Source organism: Carcharodon carcharias, chromosome 16 (assembly GCF_017639515.1).
Source record: "Carcharodon carcharias isolate sCarCar2 chromosome 16, sCarCar2.pri, whole genome shotgun sequence".
Classification (NCBI taxonomy): Eukaryota; Metazoa; Chordata; class Chondrichthyes; order Lamniformes; family Lamnidae; genus Carcharodon; species Carcharodon carcharias.
In genome coordinates, this window is record NC_054482.1 from 98,731,031 (window position 1) to 98,754,321 (window position 23,291).

At 44.6% G+C, this 23,291-nt stretch overlaps 1 protein-coding gene across 5 annotated transcripts in view; it reads right to left on the minus strand.

Moving 5' to 3' along the window:
- Nucleotides 1-658: 658 nt before the first annotated feature.
- Nucleotides 659-23,291, minus strand: part of LOC121289206 (choline transporter-like protein 3) — a 96,527-nt gene continuing 73,894 nt past the window's right edge. For all 5 annotated transcript variants that reach the window (XM_041208409.1, XM_041208405.1, XM_041208406.1 and 2 more), the window contains 5 exons: nucleotides 21,472-21,555; nucleotides 9,172-9,309; nucleotides 6,585-6,821; nucleotides 5,676-5,771; nucleotides 659-2,797 (listed from right to left, as the gene is read on the minus strand). In XM_041208409.1, the coding sequence (XP_041064343.1) occupies nucleotides 2,780-2,797; nucleotides 5,676-5,771; nucleotides 6,585-6,821; nucleotides 9,172-9,309; nucleotides 21,472-21,555 (573 nt within the window). In that variant the 3' untranslated portion in view covers nucleotides 659-2,779. The remainder of the gene's footprint in view (nucleotides 2,798-5,675; nucleotides 5,772-6,584; nucleotides 6,822-9,171; nucleotides 9,310-21,471; nucleotides 21,556-23,291) is intronic.

Below are 23,291 nucleotides of genomic sequence, written 5' to 3' on the forward strand. Positions count from 1 at the left end.
ACTTTAGGATGTCCTAAGGTTGTGAAAGACTATATAAAGGCATGTTATTTTCTTTACTCTTGCACTGCTCTGTTCCTCTTCCTCTGCTGTCAGCTAGCATTTTTTCTCTGCCATGTCACTCTTTTGGGCAAAACCAGGACAACTGCCTTGTGTTGTACGTGCTAGAGGTTATCAAGAATAGAAAAGGTCATGTAAATAAGTGTTAGAGTACAGAACCAGCACTGCTGCAATAATCTTGATAGCACAGGTGATGACTAACAGTAGTGAGAGGAAGGATGTCTTCTAGCTAGTTCCTTGTTTTCAAACGAATACTAACTTTTTACACACCATGTTTTTCAAGGAAATATAAGTTGGAAATCATGTACATGTCAGAGGTTGTGGTTCCACTAGAGAATCATAGTGATGAAATCTATCTAATTTTTCATGGATAGTATTAAATTCAGATTACAAGTAATTCTTGGTGTGGTTAAGATCAACCTGTTTTAAGAGCAGTGCCCAGATATTCCAGTGAAAAGTTCACTCAATATGTCATATACAGGATAATTACCACATGCAGTCTTCACAATTGCTAACAGATCAATTTTGGTGCTGCTGGCATAGATGTGTTAGTGTACATAAATTCTAGAAGGTTCCAATTCACTCAGTTAAATGATGACAATTTTTAATGTCCAAATTTTTAATTTTACAATGAGATTTAACATAGTAAAAACATCAGTAAGTGTGCCCTTTTCTGTGACAGGATACCAAAAATTGATTCACCCTGTCACGTAACTTTTAGAGTTGATATTATTTTACATTTTTTAAATGAACTCAACTCCCTTGTAAAAGACAGGATTTGTCCTAATGTGCTTCGAAGGAGAGGCTTACCCCATGGCTTCACCTCTTAAAATGCAAAATCTTAATTACAATCTATACAAAATAGTTCAAACTTAACCCTTGTTTTCTCAAACCAAAAACAAAACTTAGATTGAGTGAAGTGACCCCCACCAAAGTAAACTCTTGGTGCTTGGTAAGTGAAATATTTGTAATGTCGACTATCAAAAAGGAGCAATTTTAAAAATAAAACTGCAGTATCTTAAGTATTAGAACTAATAGCAGTGGATGCACCTTTCTTACCAGGGACACCTTTTAACATTGTCATTCTACAGCTACAGCAAATGTAATATTCATTTTGTTTACTTTAGGCCCAGTAAGGAGATTTTTCATCAGGTTTGAGCTTGTGCTGCATAGAATTTACAATACAGAAACATGCCATTTTGCCCAGCAGGTCTAGGCTGTTGCTTGGGCTCCACATGAGTTTCCTCCCACCTTGACCTATCTTCCTACTAAGGCAGTCTTAATAATGGGAAGAATGGTAGAGAGCAAAGTGGGTTAAGAATAGGATCATTTCACAAATGGATGTTGCTGTGTGGCACATTCCAAATATTCAAGCCTGCAATGCTGGCTCGCATGAAACTAGGTAAGGTGTGCCTGCATGTCTGATGATTGCTGCCAGCAAATGAGGCCGGCCAGCAGCAGAAGACTCAAAGTTAACCGTTTATTTGAAGGTAATGCCTACAGAATTCTCTGACATGTTAGCCTACTTTATCTAGATCCACAGGGTTCTATTCCATTCCCTGGCTGTGGGCATCACTAGTGAGTTTGGGATTTATTGCCAGTCCCTGCTTGCCCTTAGGTGGGAGTGTGCCTGCTCCTTTAGAACTGTTGCGTTTTCCTCTGTAACAGCTACATAGAATTGAATGACTTCAGAGGGCAGTTAAGGATCAAACCAAGTGGTGTGGGTCTGGAATCGCATATGGTCCAGAATAGGAAAGGATGGCAGGTTTCCTTCCTTTTAAAGGCCATTAATGAACCACATTGATTCTTATGACAATCTGACAACTTCACAGCCACTTTTACGGTGCCTGCTTTTTATTTTTTTTAGAAAAGGGTGAAAAGCACAGCAGGGGACAACATGCTTCTAGCAATAAAGCAGAGCTGGGGTGGGCTTCAGTAGAAGGGATCAGTAAGTAAAGAGGGTTCACTGCAGTACATCATAATATTAGAGATTTAATAAATAAAACTGTTAAATGATTATTTTTAAAGAGCTTAGAAGCTCCAATCTCAAAAAATGTAAAATGAATAGTGATTAGCATTGGTGTTTATGTATTTAATTTAATAGGACTATTCAAGTTCTGGTAGTATTTACAATAGAGAATTAGTTAACATTTTACAACCCTCCAGTAAGATAATCAGAACTCAATTAATGGCACATTTTAAATATATTGTGAAAAATTCACCTGCCCTGAAACATGGATGGCAGCATTTAAACTCTCTACAATCATTAGCAAGGGAGCTAGCAGCCATTTGGGGAAATTTTCAGATCCAACCTAGAGCTAATATCATCTTGTAAAACTGAATATTCGTGTTAAATGTGTGGGCAGAAGTAACATAAGGCCCCTCCATTACTGACAAATCCGCTTCTGAATGGATATTGGTATCACTGTAACGAGATCACAGAATCACAGTGCAGAAGAGGCCCTTCGGCCCATCGAGTCTGCACCGACACGTGAGAAACACCTGACCTACCTACCTAATCCCATTTACCAGCACTTGGCCCATAGCCTTGAATGTTATGATGTGCCAAGTGCTCATCCTGATGGGATTACTCAAAGTGGATCTGTGTGGAACAGACAACTCAGGCTAAATTGATAGTAGGGCTCAGCTCTCCACTTGGCTTGCAGTAATCAAATGCGAAGGGATTGTTGGAACGTTGATACTTAGTTCATTGGAGCCCCCATCATGCTGTATTTGTGCCCTGCGGAAAGAATTACATTGCAATTTTAATTCTGTAGGTGTGCTGTATTGATCTATGTTTTGACAAAACTACAGTATAAAATATTTATGTCAAATAAACATGTTAAAATGTTTGGGATATGATCTGACAAGTTACTGTCACCAACTATGATTTCCTCCCACAACTCTTTCTCTGGTACATCGATGACTGCTTTGGTGCTGCTTCATGCTCTCGTCTGGACCTGGAAAAATTAATTAATTTTGCTTCCAATTTCCACCTCTCCATCATTTTCACATGGTCATCTCTGACACTTCCCTTCCCTCTGTCTCAATTTCTGGTGATAGACTGTCCACCAATATTCATTACAAGCCCACCAACTCCCACAGCTACCTCGACTACAGCTCCTCACATCCTGCTTCCTGTAAGGACTCCATCCCATTCTCTCAGTTTCTTCGCCTCCGTCGCATCTGTTGTGATGATGCCATTTTCCAAAACAGTTCCTCTGACATGTCCTCCTTCTTCCTTAACTGAGGTTTTCCACCCACGGTAGTTGACAGGGCCCTGAGCCGTGGCCAGCCCATCTCCCGCGCATCCGCCCTCACACCTTCGTCTCCCTCCCAGAACCATGATAGGGTCCCCCCTTGTCCTCACTTATCACCCCACCAGCCTCCGCATTCAAAGATCATCCTCCGCCATTTCCGCCAACTCCAGCATGATGCCACCACCAAACATCTTCCCTTCACCATCCCCCCCAACCTCTGGGACACCCTGGTCCACTCCTCCATCACCCCCCCCATACCTCAACCCCCTCCCACGGCACCTACCCATGCAACCGCAGAAGGTGCTACACCTGCCCCTTTACTTTCCCACTCCTCACCATCCAAGGGACCAAACACTCCTTTCAATTGCATTTCCCTCAATTTAGTCTGTTGCATTCGCTGCTCCCAATGCAGTTTCCTCTACATTGGAGAAACCAAACGCAGACTGGGTGACTGCTTTGCGGAACACCTTCAGTCTGTCCGCAAGCATAACCCAGACCTCCCTGTCGCTTGCCATTTCAACACCCCACCCTGTTCTCATGCCCACATGTCCATCCTTAGCCTGCTGCAATGTTCCAGTGAAGCTCAACGCAAACAGCACCTCATCTTCCGACTAGACACTTTACAGCCTTCCGGCCCGAACATTGAGAGTAACAACTTCAGATTGTGAACTCTCTCCTCCATCCCCAGCCCCTTTTCCGATTCACCTTTTTCCAATAATTTATAATTTTTAAAATATATTTTTCTTTTCCCACCCATTTCCATTATTTTTAAATTTATTTCCATCTATCGTTTTATCTCCATCTTTTAGCCTATTTTGATCCCTCCCCCCCACCCCACTAAGGCTGTCACTTGCTCGTCCTGCTTTCTACCCTTAATGTCACCACTAGCACATTCCTTAGCTAATATCACCACCGTCAACACCTCTTTGTCCTTTTGTCTATGATATCTTTGGCAATCTCTTCTTTGCCTCCACCTATCACTGGCCCTCTATCCAGCTCTACCTGTCCCACCCCCCTCAACCAGCTTATATTTCACCTCTTTTCTATTTTTCCTTAGTTCTGATGAAGAGTCATACAGACTCGAAACGTTAACTGTGCTCCTCTCCGCAGATGCTGTCAGACCTGCTGAGTTTTTCCAGCTATTTTTGTTTTTGTTATGATTTCCTCCCATTCATTTTAATGGACAGGAAAATTGCAGACCAGTGACCAGAAAATGTTGGCTGTGCTACAGAGCATTTTTGCTGCATAACTATTGTTTAATGCTTTTCAACTGTTTAACAGTACCCCTGCTTCTGTCTTCAATATCTTTTATCCACTGATGGTTAAGCCCCCCATTCCACATGGAACTTTTCTCACCTTGAAGTCCAAGGGCTGCAGACTTGAGCACACCTGGAACTTTATTAGCCTGGTAGCTCAAAATCAGATTTGGCTTTACCTTTCTCTAACAATAATATGAATCTCACTACTGAGAGTCAGCCTGGAGATCAAGAACAATCCCAGAATCCTAAACAACAAATCTTTTCCACCTGACCTCCTCCATCTTCACCAGCAACAGAAAGAGTGAGGGGCTTATGTATTTTTTCCCCAGACACTCCTTTCCTTACTCCTAATCCCCTCTGACATTTTTAAACTCTAACTCCTTGCATGTGTACTTCGTGCTCCTGTCAGGATCTTCTTCACTGAAACCCAAATCCAGATTCTTTGTGCCCTAATGCTTGCTAACGTTGAAATTGGTTCCCCTTGGATAGCCACCATTTCCATTGTCCTCAAAGACCACTCTCGGCTTTTCCAGCCCATGTCTAACCTCCCTGTTCTCTCAGGTCTTTGTGCCACTGCCACCCAGATCAATGCCACATCATCATGATTGACTGTTTAAGTCCCTTCAGACTGCTGTTGCTGAAGTCACCAGCTACACATCTTAGGACTGTAACTGTGGTTCATTGTACCTTCTTGACCTCTGTTTAACATAGTTGAATAGTACATCCATCTCCAAGAGGAAAGGTGCTATATAAATGCACATTGTTGAACTTGGTTTACTTTTAGAGGATATTGCTAACAAAAATGGAAAGTTTCATCCTTTGTAGATTGAATGAGTTGTGCTGCTCCCTTCAAATCATCCATTTAAATACTGCATTTTCTATTGCAAACTTACCCAGGCTTTACATATTATGGAGTATCTATAAACTTAACCAAGAACTCAGGAAATGCATCTGCTGCTTGGTAACAGAAAATGATATCCACCTGTTATGCAATATTTTAAATAGACAGAATCCACCATGTAAGAGACGGATATGGAAGGGAAATGCCAGTGCAGCAATTTGACATACTCTTACTGCTGATACAGTTTGACACACTCACCATTGGCAGTAGTTCTGTGTTTGGGTTATTTTCCAGGTTTGGTTTGTCACTTTGACTGGTCCTCTTAAGCTTTTGATTGCTTTTGCCCATAAATTTCTAGAAAACAGCAACAACATTTAAAAAAAAATGTGCTGAGTTCTTTTGATAATTCATACATAAGCATCATTCTATGCTTCTATTATAGAATTATAAATTCTATAATTTTATTATAAAATTAAAAATAGGACCTGTAATTGTAATGACAGCACATGATCCATGTGCGTACACACTCTTTCACACACACATACGTACATGCCAATGCAGCTATTGTCAATTACTAAGTAGGTCTCCAGCCCCAATACCTCTTCCCCCTTGGAGCAGACTAATTTTGAGGCCCTGAGGACTATCCTTGTGGAGCACAGATCAAGTATTTAATAAAGAGCAAGTGAGGTTGCCTTGCCTCAGAGTATTTCTCAAAGTGATGGGCGTGAGCTACAGATAAATGCTGGTAATTAATAGCAGTTCAAGGCACAGTTACTATGTCTGCTTCTTAAAGCTATTGAAGTAATAAGTCAGTATTTACGCACACAGATGGTCCAATGTATCATTGGTTCTTAATATACTCATCTGGAAGGAACTCCAAGGAGAGAAAGAGGTAACTTATTTGTTGCATTTATTAAAAATCCATGAGATTTCAAGTTGTTGAGGTGAAGCATCATACCATGAAGTTACACTTGGGCATTCCTGAACACTCAAGGATTAGGAAAGTGCCTAGTGTACAAAGTACAATATCTATTATGTTAAATTTGCTAATACATACTGAATAGCAAGTTAATGTTTGTATACAGAAGGTGCCTCAACCCCCCACCAACCCCACTTTCACTTATTAGAGAATGAGGTAGTAGAAATTAATGAGTCTTTAATACTCACCATTAACTCCTTGTCCATGAAGTAGGGTTTTTCTGCTGACCCATCATTAGTTGCCAGGTCAACAGCATAACACATAAACAAGACATCCAGCACCATTTCAAACACTGACAAGAAGCAATGTGCCACCAAATAGGCAAAAAAGGACACCAATATAAGTGGGATAACCCAAACATTCAGATCATGATTGTAGTTAAATGCCACGAGGCCTCCAAAGACTGTGAAACACACTACAAACACCTGAAAAGAACAAAACATATTGATGTGTATTACTTACACAAACATCATGCAAAGTCCTGCTGCTCATTCAAAATGATTTCATCAATGATGATATGCAAAACGAGGTTTTCTTGGCCAATTTCTTTCCTCCATTCCTGAAGACTCAAACTCCTTGCTGAGATATAGGGATCTGCTAGCCTCCTGGTACCTCAACTAAATAGTCATATTCACATGGGAACCTTTACGGCGAGCGCCTGGGAACTGTTCATTAGAAGCATCACGTCATTAGGATTGATGGCTCAGTGGAGTCATTCCAACCAGGAAGGCTTCCTGATTTGACCCCCCGTTCTTGCCGAGGCAGCACTTGGGATATTACATTTGACCCATGTTAACAAGGGGAAGCTCAGCCTTTACTGATGCCTCTTGGTCGAACTGACGTGGAAATGCATTCAAGGAGGTTGGATGGGAACAGTATCACAGCTGAATCAGTATTCAGATCAAAATAAAAGCCAGGACAATTGACAAACTCCCTTGCCTTCCTTAAATTGTGTTGTGGTAACTAAAAATTCACCTGAATGACTGCTGCAGACAGATGGGGGCTCTGTTTTAAAGCCTCATCTGAATGTTGACACCTCTGACTAGGTGGCATTCCCTCAGCTCCGCAATGGATTCAGCCTGGACATCAGATTCCAGATCGCAGTGGTGATAATATACCGCACTAACAGGCTCCTATAAAGGTGTCTTTCTCTGAATGCTGAGTGGTGCAGCTTTAAAAATGTTCCAAAATAACCTGATTATGAAGATTAACCAAATTACCTTTCTTAACACGTCCTCTGATTTAACCATTGGTTATTGGTATGCTGCAAAGCCTTGCTGCACTACCAAAATAAGGGTGCAATTTACCTTCGTTATAGTCCCATCTTGGTTACAATCTGGGCCAAGGACTACAACATCAACATGCATATATAAGGGCTTTAATGAAATGTAATCCTGAAGCACTTCAAAGGAGTATTTGACAAAGGTTCAATTATATTACATTAATTATATTGTTTAGCATTCACTGGGGTATTAGACTACCCATAATAACTAAAATGTTCAGTTTCAAAGGTTTATGTAATAATGAGATGGCCTGGAGCTAAGACTTCACAATGCTTTTATAAAATATCTATACATCATCCTGGCTAATTTATAAAATTATATTTAAAAACTGGACAAAGGCTTTAAAATGACTGAAGCATGACTGGCTATAACTCCAACAAAAGGAACTTCCTAGCATTCAGAACTGCAGCCACCTTGCTTTCTCTAGAGAGGTGCTAATTAACCCCTGTGGCTGCACAGGTTAAATCCCAGGGAATTGTATAAAGGCTATTTACATTTCTAATGCCAGACCCCTGGCCAATGGAGATGATCAATCTGTGAGGACAAAGTACCCTGAAACCTCTGTTGAAATCATTAATGATTGAAACAATAACTATCTCAAGAATCCAGACAAAGGAATATTCATCCTTTGTCCAAAGCAAGGTGGAGAAGTGGGAGTCATATCACATAATACGCACCCCCCACCTGCAAGCTGCTGGAACCTGTAATATTGCCTTATGGAGCTGCAGAGCTCAGACTGCCACTTTCCATCAACCAAGCAGCAGCTCAGAACAAAGGCTTGGTCCGGGTGAATGTCTGGCCCCCATCTACACTGTTTCTACTGGAACTTCTGTACCACTGCCTACAAGACTAATTCATCTCTATATGCCCTTCTCATCGTGGAAGTCATCTTTACTGGAAAAGTGAATTATCCAGCATCAGTCTTCAACCTGCTGACTCTGAAAGAATATACCATTGGACATTTGATTCTGGACTCTGGACTCACATGAAACAATAAGTCTAATCTTCTCTGTGCTCTTTGTCCTATACCACTTTCTTTTCCTTATCCCTCTTTTATTGTATGAATGTACCAGGGGTTATGTAGCAACACCCACCTCCGGTGCTTTGAGTGTAAAATAAACTAATCCTCTGATTTTACCCTATCTTGAGTTTGCTGTGGAATTGTTAATGAAAATTGGATCAGACCAGAATGGAGGGGTTGGGAAACACGCCACCACTTATAAAGGAGGAAATCAAAAACAAAACACCTTTCTGTTTACAACAGGCGGTGAGAGGAGAAATCAGGGCTGTTTAAATTAAAGCCCCCCCTGTCCGTAACAGGAGTGTGGAATGTGTTAATGATTCCAGTAAGAATTATAGGAAACACCTTCTTAATTGTGAAAATAGCAAAGCTAATGCTGCTAAAATTCATATTAAACATCAATATTTAGGAAAATCCTTCATCAGTAGAACAAGGAAGTGGCAGTTTCTTAATGGGTATTAAAGTACTCACCTTTCCAAGAAACAGTAGAAAGTCTCCAAAGCAGTTGATTGTTGTCACATTCAGTGCATTGTTTACAATTAGAAAGAAAGCTTCTTTGGCTGAGGTGCAAAAACTTGTCCCATTGATTGCAGTTGCAATGTATGCGTTCTGAAACAGAAATGGAGGATGGGTGTTGGGGAAGTTTACTCTGTATAACTGGGCTACTTGCTAAACACTAGTCCAGCAGGTAGCACATTTTGCAATACTTTCAAAGCAACGCCCTACAGTGTGAATTTCAAGTCATTTTGTCCTCTCTTTCTGAATTTCCTACAAAAATGCATATTTAGGAAGTGCCCTCGCTGCTTTGCCTATGTAACAAGCCACACCACCCTCCCCCTCTAATATTCTCTTGTTTCTTTGCTCCTCAGTTCACACCAGGTTACCACACAAAGGTCCATTTTACATTTTACAAAGGCCGTAAGCATCAACAGATCATTCAAACTGTGTAGGATATTAACCCTCGCATCCCCTCGCTGGATGCATTCGCTTTTTTGGAAGGGGTCACTGCATAACAGTCTGCAATTGGAAATTGGGCTGACTATAGCAGCTTCACACAATGAGGTCAGGTCAAGCCTGCAGTTCTCTAAGTTTGGAATATATTTTCCTCAGTATATTGTCAGCAAAAAAAAATTTAGCCTGAGTATAAAACAGATTTTCCTGATTATACCCTTACTGAATTTCTCACTAACATTAGCCCCAATAGTATTACAAATTATTTCAGCATCCAAAATAACTGGATCCTAATAATTGTCTCTCACTGGGCGGAACCGTCCCAGATTTTCACTAAGTGCGGAAGCGGGTGCGAAGAAGGGCATTTTACCCGCTGGCCGCAACGGCGGCTTTTCATGCCATATCGTCCCAATCCTGCCTCGATTAACCGTGCATTCCCAGGAAACACACCGTTTCGCTGGCTGGCGGCCTCCGATTTGCCTGCATTGCCGTCACCTCGCAGCTTCCTCATGCTGGCCGCCATATTTAAAGTGCAGTTGTGCACGCACACCTCTCAGTGCTTCCAGCCCAGATCTTCTGCACAGAAGGCATGGACCCGAAAGACAAAAGAGTGTAGCCCCCTGATTCAGTGACGCGTCCCTGGCACGCCTTTTGGACGCCGTGGAGGCCCACCGCGATGTCCTCTACCCCCGCACTGTCTGCAGGAGGGGCAGCAACAACACCTATTCAGCTTGGGAGGTGGTGGCAGTGGTGGTCAGTGCCAACGCTGCCAAGAGGTCAGCCATCCCTTACAGAAAGTGGATGAATGATCTCATCTGTGCCGGCCAGGGTAAGTCAATCATCTCATCACTCTAAACTCACACTTACAAGCTCATCTCACATCCACAGGGATCTCATGCCTCTAACCCTCACACACACCCTCACATCTCCATCAGCCTCACAGCCCCTAGAGCTCACGTCCTCATTCTGTCCATGGCACCGCTCAACACACAAACGTTTTATTCAGTGCCATGTGTCCTGCGCACACTCGCTCCATCTGTTTTCACGCAGGAGAAGCTGGCTCACATCAGCAGGGAGAGATCCCAGACTGGGGGTGGAGTGGCCCCATTCAGCCCCTCACTCACTTTGAGGAGTGAGCCATTGCATTGATTGGTGAGAACATGGACCCTGCCTGAGGGGACGGTGAGTTCGGCAGCGAACACCCACATCATCCCTCTCTCAATGCAACTGAGTGCTCTCTCTTCTGCTTTTGACTCTGCTGCCACGCACTAATCATCTCTACTTTGGGTCACAGGGAGCTCTGCCAAGCAACCGACACCCTCAGCCAGCCAGTCCATCAGCTCCATCCACGTCCTCACCTCCAGCCAAGAGGGCACCTCCTCCATTGAAGAGCTAGAAATAAGCAGCCTGGAAGACCCGTCACAGCGCTTACCCACACCCTCCACCAGCGCAGAGACACACACCTCGGTGGGACCTAGGTCTAGAGCAGGTTTGGGTTCAGAATCTGGTGGTCACCACACAGACACATGTCCACAGCAGGAGGAGTCAGGTTCAGCTGAGTCCCTTAGCACTTGGAGGGCTGCTGGGGAAGAGGCATCTGTGAGGTCCGAGTCAGATGACAAGCCTCTGGATTCGGCCTTCCAACCCTATGTGGAGAGTCAGCAGAACAGGTGGTGGAACATCATGCAGAGCTGCTGGAAGCCCTCAATGGAGGGGCCGGTGAGTCCGCCTACTCTCTGATGAAATGGTGCCCATATGTGCTTGTATGGAGGCCTCCATGGGAAGATTGGTGGATGCCCTGGAGACACTGGTCCAGCAGAATGCAGAGATACACATATAGACCTGCACTCCATTGCGGTAGCCATGGGTGAGTTCCTGCAGTGGCAACGAGAGAGGGAAAAGGGACACCTCGATGTCCCTCCAGATGCTCCTTTCCCTCAAGGAGTCAGGCCGGGGCCCTTGGGCACCCAAAGGGAGGAGGAGCAGCAGATGGACACTCCTGGGTAATTCACAGGAATCTCAGAGGCTGTCCTCTCCCTTCGAGTCCCCTTTGCCTGTCACCCCCTCAACCTCGTCCTCTGTCACCACAGATGGAGCAGCTGACAGCCAAAGCAAGTCAGGGCCCCCAAGGCCTTGGCTCTCTAGAGGACCCATGCCAAAGACTTCAGAGGCAACAGGGCCAACCACTGCACAGGCTGTCTCCACCCCTGCTGCGGGTGTCAGGGCAGCATCTAGAAGAAATGGTAGGCCTGGAAAAGCGAAGAATCTCTGATCACAACTCGTTGTACAGGTGAACACATTTTGTCACTTTATAATCTGAAAATATATTCACTTTCACTGAATAATGTGTAATGCTGTCTTTCAGCTTCATTTACAGGCTTTGCGAGACTTCCCCTGCATCCACCCCCACCTCTCACTGCACACAGCCAGCCCACGAATGGTTCTGGAGGGCGAAGTGTGTGTGTGTGGCAAGGCCTTTCGGAGCCTTGTGCCAGCACTCTCTCATGCACACGGAGTCTTCCTCCTTCACACTCATCATAATGTCCTGAGCTTTTTCAATGCTGCCTGTTGGGGTTCACTTTCAGTTGTCCATCTGAGCTGACCTGCATCTCCACCCACCCAATGATCGCACTCCCATGCTGCACCTATGCCCATCCATGAGGCTCCGTCACTTTTGATTTTGCAAGATGGTTGTAGTGAAGAACTTCTTCAGCTCCCCTGTCCCTTCCCATCCCCCAGTCACCCATATCCTTTCCCCCATCACTGTTGACTCCCCCCCAGCATCACCTTCCACCTCCCCCTATCAGCCAGAACCCTTTTTTTTCCAGCACGTCCAGGTGAACATGCACGTTCCCTATCTTCCCAAGAATCCCATCCCCATCCACAATGACCTCCTCCTTCCCTCCCTCAGGATCAGTGTCTGCCTCTAAGTGCCCACCAATCACCATCGCCGTCCCTTCTACCGACACCATTGCACCCTTACCCTCCCACCCCTCTGGCTCACTCTCCCCTCTCTCATTCTCACCATTCCCTCCTATCACGCCCACCCTCATTTCATGCCCCAGGAGGCAGTCATTGACTTTACAGAGCCCTCCCTTGCTCTGCTTACTTTTGATTTTGCAAGACGGTTGTAGTCAAGTACTTCTTTAGCTCCCCTGTCCTTTCCCATCCCCCAGTCACCCATATCCTTTCCCCCATCACTGTTGCCCTCCCCCAACATTACCTTCCTTCTCTCCCTAACCCCCCCCCGCCCTCACCAACCTGGACTCCATCCTACCCCATTCCTCCCCCGCCCAGGGACTCCTTCCCCCCCCAACCCTTCGGACTCCTTCCTCTCCCCTCCCCTCCCCACCCCCCCCAGACACCTTCCTCCTCAACCCCCTTAGACATCTTCCTCCTCAACCCCCCCTACTACCCGGACACCTTCCTCCTCAACACCCCCCCCGGTCATCTTCCTCCTCAACCCTCCCCACCCCCCGGACACCCTCCTCATCTCCCCCGGGCACCTTCCCTCCCCCCAACTCCCCAGACATCACCTTCCTCATCATGCCCCAGACACCTTCCCCCCCAATGCCCTGGACTTCTTTCCCCCAAACCTCCCCCAGATTCCTTCCCCCTCCCCCTGGACTCTTGCCCCCCCTCACCAGACTCCTTCCCTTACACTTACCTCCCCAGTTGCCGCATTTCCCCAATACACCTTCCTGCCCCGATATTCCTTCCACCCACCGCCCAACCTCACCCTGTGACACCATCGTTTCCCCCCCCACCATCCCCAACCTCACCCCTTCCGGTACAGCTTCCTCTCCCACACACAGCTGGACCTTCCTCTCCACCCCCTTGACGATCATCGGTAGCAGCCCATGGCCAACAGTGAAGTTCCGAAGGAGACCCTCAACGGTGACCTTCCAGCTTCTGTGAGCTGCTTTGTGGTGAAGCCACGTCCACCTGTTTGCAACATCTTGCTGAAGATTCTGTGCCCTGGCCACCATCTGGTTTTAGGAAAGTGAAAAGCGTGTGCCGCAGTTAAGGAGCCGGCACCTTGTTTTAATAGCTGGCAGGTGGTGTGTGTGACAACACGCGCGCGCGCACACGCACGCCTCCTGTCTGCACTTTGCTTCAAGACAGTCTAAATCAGTGGAGTTCTTTCTTTTCTCTCCTGCCACTTTCTCTGGCTGCTTGGTGCAAACTGTCCACAGGCATAACTCTCAAAGTATGAAGAAAAGATTGATGTGACTTGCAGTGAAGTTATCTACGAAGTGAGTGAGGCAAACACTGCACCTTCCAATCTAAGATTGCTCCCCCATCTCTTGCTAAAACATGTAGGTCGAACTGTCCTTTGAAAGGCTGTACCTCAGTTGCCAACCTTGGCAGCTAATTATACCTGCTTTACGCATGCTTTATGGCAAAAGCGATCCCAAGGGCCACGTAAGCAAGTTGCCTCAGGAAACTGTCATGCAATTGTCCATCTGCACCAGCAACAGGTATAAATCTTTACTCACCGACAGAACTCACTGCCTGGAGATCAGCAGCTATATTTTTACCTGTTCTCTAAGTATGTTTCCTAACTACAAACAGAAATGTCTGTTATGGGGGGTTGATGGGTATGGTTGCTACAGTAAGAATAACAAGATATTGGCTGCCTTTTTTGAAAAATCATTCCAAGATCTCTGCCAGGAAAGAATCTGCCCTGAGCACTTCAAATTGGAAGACATTTGTGCCAACGAACTCAGCTGTTGTGATCTGTGAAAAGTTTAATGCTTGGGACTAAAAGGACGCCTCTTGCTAACAGCCCCAAGGCTCCAAGATAATCTCTGGTCCGTGAAAAGCCTTGTTGAACCTCAGTACATTTTTCCCTGACTGGCTTCCAGAAGTTCAAAACCTGCTGCCTCTGAAATGAACTAAGTGAAAGCCTCAGTGATCCTCGACAGTTATTCAGTCTTTCTCATGTTTAGCTATGAAAAGTGCTGTTGTTCCAGCTATGCTGGACCTGCTCAGATCAAAGTGCTGGGCCTCTTTCTCTCTGACCTACTTTGCAAGTGTTGACAGAAACTCCATGTTGCAAAGTCATTGTCAGGAAGATGAAAGGCTGAACAAGAGACACTGATCGTAATGACTAGTGACTAGAAAGTTATTGTTGCTGTGCGTTTTGACACTAGGAATTTAAATCAAGCATTTTCCATTAGTATTACAAAGTAAATTCTAATAGAAGCATAGTGTACAAAAGCACTAACCCATAGATCACTGGCTAGCCCTCACCTAGAGTACTGTGTTCGATTCTAGGCACCATCCTATAGGAAGGATCTCACCTTGGAGAGGCAGCTCAGGAGATTTACTGTATGGTACCAGGGTGATTGACTTCAGGATACAGAGAGGCTGGAGAAGCTGGAATTATGCTTCCCACAGCAGGGACGGCTACAGGAAGATTTAAAAATTTAATGAGAGGTTTTGATTGATTAAATAAGGAAAAGCTGTTTCCACTAGCCGAAGTAACTAGAGGGCACAGAGTAACAGTAATTGGCAGGACCAGTAGGGTGATAAAAATAATTCACACAATGAATGGTTGTTATTTGAAATGGACTGACTGAAAGCACGCATGGAAGCAAAGTCAAGGAGCAGGGTTTTTACTTGTGGGGCGGGTGCGGTGGGCAGGCCTGGGACCAATTGTGAAGCCGACTGCGATCGGGCCCCGACATTGATTTCACGCTGGCTGGCCAACAAATGGCGAGACATTACTGCCTCAGGGAGCTGGAGGTTTAAAAACACAAAAACAATTTCCACTGTTAAGCACTGTCACATGGGCAGTGGCATTATGAGTCTTAAACTTTATTACATTTTTAATTGCTGTTGGAAACCTCATCCCGCCTTGTGGATGAGGTTTCCTAAATAATCCAAAGGCCGCTTGGCCTTTTCGCCTGCCCGTCAGCCGTAAGGTTGGATGGGCAGCAAAAGACCTCATTCAATTGGAGCTCTAATGGCCTTAATGGGGCCTGTTAATTGTCAGCGGGCGCGCTGCCCACTCCCATGCTCACCCACCGACCGAAACATCGCGCAAGTGCATGGTGACATCGGAATGCTCGCCCGATGTCATCGTGTGTCATTTTGCGCTCAAGCGGGTTGGGTGTGTGCCTGCCCGCCGAGCACAAATTTCTGCCCGATAGTAACTTTCAAAAGGGAACTGGATATCTACTGGAAAAGGGAAAGATGCAGGGCTGTGGGGAAAGAACAGGGGATGGGGACTAATTGTTTCAAGGTGCCAGCAAAGGCACGATGGGTCGAATGGCCCCTTCTGTGCCATGAAATTCTATGATAAAATTGAGACTGTAATGGAAATAATTTTCTAATCTACAAAGTTTATTAAAACTTTTTCAAAACAGTTAATTGTGAAGATAGTTCTGTTTTTCTACCTCCAACATCTTGGATATTACTGATTATCCCCTTTCCATACAAACTATGATTTGGGTAAATTAATATTTAACAGGCTTTTAAACAAATTTATCTAAACAAAGACTTCCATTATACGACTGATATTGGCTTCAACTCTGTAGAATGTGATGCTCAATCAGCAGCCTTAAGGTGCACTGCTAACTTTTTTAATTAATTCATGGTATGTGGTCTTCGCTGGCTGGGCTGGCATTTATTGCCCATTCCTAATTGCCCTTGAGAAGGCAGTGGTGAGCTGCCTTCTTGAACAGCTGCAGGGTAAACCCACAGCGCTGTTAGGAAGGGAGTTCCAGGATTTTGACACAGCGACAGTGAAGGAATGGTGATATATTTCCAAGTCAGGGTGGTGAGTAACTTGGAGGGTAACTTCCAGGCGGCAATGTTCCCATCTATCTGCTGTCCTTGTCCTTCTAGATGGCAGTGGTCGTGGGTTTGGAAGGTGCCGTCTAAGGAGCTTTGGCGAATTCCTGCAGTGCATCTTGTAGATGGTACACACTGCTGCTACTGTGCGTCGGTGGTGGAGGGAGTGAATGTTTGTGAATGAGGTGCCAATCAAGTGGACTGCTTTGTCCTGGAGCGCGTCCAGCTTCTTCAGTGTTGTAGGAGCTGTACTCATTCAGGCAAGTGGGGAGTATTCCATCACACTCCTGACTTGTGCCTTGTAGATGGTGGACAGGCTTTGGGGAATCAGGAGGTCTTGTAGCCAGTATTTATATGGCTAGTCCAGTTCAGTTTCTGGTCAATGGTAACCCCCAGGATGTTGATAGCGGGGGGTTCAGTGATGGTAATGCCATTGAACATCAAGGGGCAATGGCTGGATTCTCTTTTGTTGGAGATGGTCATTACCTGACGCTCGTGTGGTGCGAATGTTACTTGCCACTTGTCAGCCCAAGCCTGGATATTGTCCAGGTCCTGCTGCTTTTGGACATGGACTGCTTCAGTATCTGAGGAGTCGCAAATGGTGCTGAACATTGTGTAATCATCAGCAAACATCCCCACTTCTGACCTTATGATGGAAGGAAGGTCATTGATGAAGCAGCTGGAGATGGTTGGGCCTGGGACACTACCCTGAGGAACTCCTGCAGTGATGTCCTGGAGCTGAGATGATTGACCTCCAACAACCACAACCATCTTCCTTTGTGCTTGTTATGACTCCAACCAGTGGAGAGTTTTCCCCCTGATTGTCTGACTAGGCATCACTCTGAGCTTTACTCCTTGGGTGACTAAGGCCTTAATGTTTCGGATGATGGGGTCTCCCTTCCTGCCGTCCGAAGAGAATATTAAATGAGTGTTAAGTGGCTGCAGTGGGACTTCCGTTCCTCACTCGGAAGGAAGCCCCGTATTAGAGAGCTGCTGCGGACAGAAGAAGAAATGCTGGAGGATGTCGAAGCCTAAGTCTGGGCACCGGAGGCCCAGGTAAGGTCAAAGGGTGCCAGGGCAGAGAGGCTAGGGAAGGCCCGAGGGGGCATGATCGGGGTCTCAGGGTAAGGCGGTTGGGGGGGTTGGGGAAGAGAGGGAGGTCCAGAGGCCATCGGACCAACTTCAGGAGGGGGCTTCTGATGGAGGTGCTCCCCCACATCCCGCCTGGGATCTAACTCTGTTCTTCTTCCCTCACAGGTGTTCAATCCTCCTGCCAGCCTAAAAGTTGAGGCTGGACAGGAAACGGCCCTTAAGTGGCCAATAATTGGCCTTAAGGGCCTCAACTGGGGTAAGGATGGGCTCTCCGTCCGAGGCCTTGCCCACCCCAGTGTAAAATCGCTGGGTGGTCGGGGCGGGCAGGAACCCAGAGGGAACCCCGTTCCCTCAATTTAACCCTCCCTCCCACCACTTAAAACCCGCCTGTGAGGAAGTGTAAAATTCTGGCCTAAGTTTTATACACCCTGTTGGAATGCCCACCTTCCCCTGACAGTAAAATAAGTTCATAAGGTTCCCCGGAGGTCCAATGGACGCCATGGGGACACTCAAACCAAATCATCTAGGCAAAAAGGGTCACGTTTCTCCTCTTCAGCTGAAGGAGCAACGTGACTGTGACTGATACCAACGCGACTGATACCAACGCGACTGATACCAACGCAACGCCAAACGAACTGAAGCCTTTTGAGAAAAATGAAATACGACATTGAGAGAGGGGCACAGAGGGAAAGGGTGAGAGTCCTGCAGCTGCAGTCTGAAACATCTCCTTCTGATTTCCTATGGCAGGTACAGGGATGAAGAACTGCCTGACCTGTAGGAGCAGATGTACAATGAAGTGCACCACATAAAGCTGACCCTTAGCAACATGCTAAAATAGAGTGGGTGGGCTCTGTCCTCAACACTTCCGTTGTAAAGAAAACAGCTTGCTCAATTATTAGACCAAGCTGTCCGCTACAAAGTAAGAGACATATGATGATTTTTTTTTAAATGGCTCAATCGTTTTCCTCCCACTTCACTTCCAAAGGAACAGCTTTGTTTACAATCTAAATCATTCTAAAGGAGACAGCAGCACCATCAGAAACTGCCGCAGAAGAGCTAACACCATAATAATTGTGCAAAGTTTGAGGGATTATTTAATTATAAATTTCCTCAGCAAAAGTATGGATGTTTATCGAAACACAGATTTCTGGCCAGCCTCCAGTAATGACAATGGCATCAGATCAGCCAGTCAGAGTCATGAGAACAGCATTGTGGGCACTTGTCCAGTTTCTTTTTTTTTCCATGGACTGCTTGCTGTGAATAATCATTGCTTTGTGAAGCAGCTGAACCGAGCGGTAGAATGCGAGATGCACTACAACGCACTGAGGCAGTGGATAGATGGTTGTCATGGCAACAGCTGATCTCGCCTTCACAAACTTAAGTGTTTGTGCCAGAAAGGATACCTTGCAATAACCAACACTGAAACAGAGGGGTGAAGCAGAGCTTCACCCCAGCATTGTGAAAGGCCTGAGATACAAGCTCCTCCACAGAAACTGTGGCCCTACAAGGGTTTAAGTCTGAGTAGAAAATTCTCGCGGCCGTCTTAATACTTTCAGGGCCATTGCGCTTAAGAAGTTTCACTACAGTTTTTGGCTTCAGTAGTCCAACAACATATAGCTGGACAATCTTGCAGCTATTACCATGTCGTTCGATGCATTCATTCCTCTGTCCCTTTTTTGAGAACAAGAAATGCCATCACAGTAATGTAAATCTCACTATTCAACTAACCTGGAAAATAACACATGGATAGGTGATTACAAAAAATAGATCAGCAAAGAGAAGCATTAAAAGTTGGCTGTATAATTGATGTGTTTTATTTTAAAAAATAGTAAGAGCAAATTAAGACAATGAAGCTAATCTTAATTACTTTAAAATACAGATTAACTAAAACAAGGAAAATATGGAAAGGCATATAAAGGTTGGGGTTAAAATTAAAAGGTAAAAGGACATTCTTAAAAGCATCAAAATGTTTAAATAAATTTTTACTATCTAGATTTTTAAAAAATTGCTTTAAGTACAATGGAAAAAAATCAGATTAAACATTAAAAGTGAAATACCTGATTTTGTTCTTGAAATTTAAAGTAGCTTCGCATCTTTTGTTGTTCAAATGATTCCTCTTTCCCCTGATCTTTCTGACTCCAAGAGAAACCTCTGACCTTCTACCATTCAGGCTGGTTTCTCACAACCATGAATAGCAGAGCTGGATAAATAGATTGGCTTTATACACCATGCAAACAGGAGATAAAAGCATCTGGCCTTGAAGTTTAAGCAACGGCACACATTTCAATCAAAATGCACACAGTATCACAAGGTGAGCACATGTTCTCTGGACAATGATGGGGACCAAGACTGACTCATGGGCAGGCTTCTTTACTGCCATTTAAATGGATAAGGTCTTGCTCATTGGAGCCATTTATAAGGTATGCCTCAGACTGGTGTAAACAATGTTGGAAGACACTGCAGATAGCTTCCCCGCTGCCTTCTTTAGATGACCCTTGAGAGCTGTGAAACCTGCCCTCCAAGTTCCCTAGATTGTGAAAAATCAACTGTACACATGCCGCAATTTCAATGCCTACGGAACTTTATAAATACGTTAAACAAAAACAAAGAGCAGCTAAAGAAACTAATGTACTTTTTAAACCAAGTACAACAGATGAACACATGGGACTTTGTGAAGAACGTTTGATGTAGCAATTAAGTTAAAGTTGGCCAAGATGGCAGTTGGACAACATTTGCTAAATAATGCTCAATGTGCTAAGAATGACGTTGACAACCAATTGAAGATTGCCAGTTGGGCTGGCAGTTTGGTGCATTTGCGTGTACTGGGAACTACATATATTAATACAAAGAGCTCTATTCTTTGCAGACAGAAAGATCATGTACACATATTGCACCTGTTTCAGTTAAGCAAAATAAATGTCATCCATTCGCTGGTTCATTCTCCAGGGCAATGGCTTGGCCAATCAGCCTCAAGTTGTCTGGTTTAAATGTCAAACAATGCTTGGCAGTTAAAGGTCAGTCACAATCAACTGGTGCATTCTCCAGGGCAACACCTTTACCAATCAGGGTCCACTTGCCAGCCAATCAGCACTTTCTTCTCATACAGTATAAATATGTTGTTTCCCCCGACATTGGTATTTTCTTGCGAATTGTCCTGATGAGCGCAAGACGAAAAGCTTCAACAAAAAATATTTTTCAGCAATACTTGGTTAAAGTTATTGCATTTATTAAAACACAACTTGCATCGAATGATGTTAAAGCAAGAGGAAAACGTAAAGGCTATTTATTCCACTGCTTGGTTACTCGCAACTCACTAGGAGGATCGTAGTTCTGTTTCTATAACCACCTTGTACTCCTAGAATGTTATGTTGAAAATTTTACTGGACAACGCAGTGTGACTAATTGCTTATTTGTTACAGTCAATGCATGTCCTTCACATTAGAACAGGAGCCCATTTCAATAATTAGGCTCCAAGGAGATTCGGACTGCAGAAAACTGAGAATTGCTAAAAAAAGGGACGTGTCAAAGCTTTTCGTCCTATCCTCACCAGGACACTTTGCAAGAACACCAATACAAGGGGAAAACAACAATTTATACTGTATGTGCAGAGAGTACTGAGTGGTTGGCAAATGGACTCTGACTCCCTACTTTTGAGAAGACAGATGATGGGATCACTGATGTTTCAGATTTACTGCCATCTTTTGAATCTTTTTGAATTTGTATTCCTCGTTAAAATTGCATTACTAATCTCAGAATCACATTCAGACTTTTCAAAAGTTTCTTTCTCAGGTCTACATATTAATATTCTCAGATCTAGTAGTTTCACACATTGACTGCTGCTGTACCCAAGTGCAAAGCCTTTTCAATTCCTCTCCAATAAAGCTCGTTGCACAATCCCCATTAGTAGCTCTTAAAGGAGTGAAGTACCTGGTTTAAAAATCGCAGCCACTTTTCCAGACAGCAGAGACAGCACGTACAGCATTTAACCAGACATCTGGCACAAGCACTTTCCTAAAAGAGAGCAAAACAGTCCATCAAATCCAAACATTCTGTCAACTCCAGTACACTTGCAGCCCAAATGTTACCCCTGCTCATTATTCTTTGAACCCTTTCTTTTATGTTTGGGGTGGCAACTCATTCAGACTCCTTTTTTTAAAATTGAAAAACTAAGATGCAGAGCCAAGGCCATAATTCAGGAAACCAGCAAGCTTAAAAAGAGAAAATGAGTTATCACCTGAACAGAGTTCCAGAAGTGCAAAGCATAGACAACAATCTCACAGGTAAAAGGGTTAAACAAAAAGTCATGCTGGTAAAAATGGATTAGGCCGGAATTTGCAAGGTGATAGACAATTTCTTGGCAGCTGCTTTCCACAAGTTTTAAAAGTACCAATTAAGGGCAATTGAATCATAACAGCTACAAGGAAGTAGCAGACTAGTCACAACAGATTGCCAAGATAGCACAGGAGAAAGGTTAGTTTGGAGGCAGGCACCTTGAGGACAACGGGAAGGGTACCATCAAAAAAAGGAAGCCAGACTTGCATTTCTAAATAACCTTTCATGACCACAGAACATCTCAAAGTGCTTTATTGCCACTGGAGTACATTTGGACTGTAGTCACTGTTGTAATGTAGGATACGCGGCAGCCAACATGTGCACAGCAAGCTCCCACAAACAGCAATGTGATAATGACCAGATAAACTGTGCTTTTTGTGATGTTGATTGCAGGATACATATTGGATACATGCAGGTCACTGGTGGTAAGTCCTTAGCTCTTCTTTGAAATAGTGCCATGGTGTCTTTTACATCCACCTGAGGGCAGACAAACCCTGAGTTTAACGTTGCTTCCACCTCTGACAGTGCAGCTCTCCGTCAGTACTACAACGGAGTGTCAGTCTTGATTTTGTGCTCAAGCCCTGGAGTGGGTCTCGAACCCAAAACCTTGTGACTGCGAAAGTGTTGCCTACTGAGCCACGGCTGGCACACAACAGGAAGTACTTTACAAATCCAGAAAGTAGAGGATCTAGTAGAGATGCTGGATATTAATATCAATCTTAATGGTAAAAAAAAGAATGGAGCAACGGAGGTAGGTTATTCACTACAAAGAAAAAAAAAGACTTTAATTTATATGGCGCCTTTCACATCCAACAGGTGTTTCAAAGTGTTTCACAGCCAATGAAGTACTTTTGGAGTGTAGTAGCTAGAGTCATTAAGCTTAAGAGTTGGATGAGAAAAGACAGCTAAAAAGTTCAGTTATTCTTTTACGGAGGCTAAAAGCTGCAACATTGGAAAGGGGAGGTTTACAGGAAGATGCACAAAAGAGCATAAAAACATAGTCAACATTCTGATGGGGCATCAACTGGAGGGGCAGGAAGACAGCAGTGGCCACCTCTTTTCAATAGAATTACTTTTAGTTGCTCTAATTGTGCATTAACAGAAATGATGCACAGAGATGCTTCAAGGTGTCAGCTCGAGTTGCTTATGAGGCAGGTATGGTTGAACTGAGATGTGCAGCAAATCAGAGGTGCGGAATCTCCTGTGGCAGTTAGAAAACCACCAGTTACTTTAATAGCACAGCTAGGTGGTCAGAAGAGTGCGAGCAGCATTTGGATCAAGGGAAAATAGCAGTGAATTCCTAAGGACCATCACAGTTGGCTGATTTGTAAAACGACCGATTCCAGGAAACCAGTTAGATAGCCCCTGGGACCACCGTGTGAGGCTCAGAGTACCACAACCCTTGTGATGAGCCG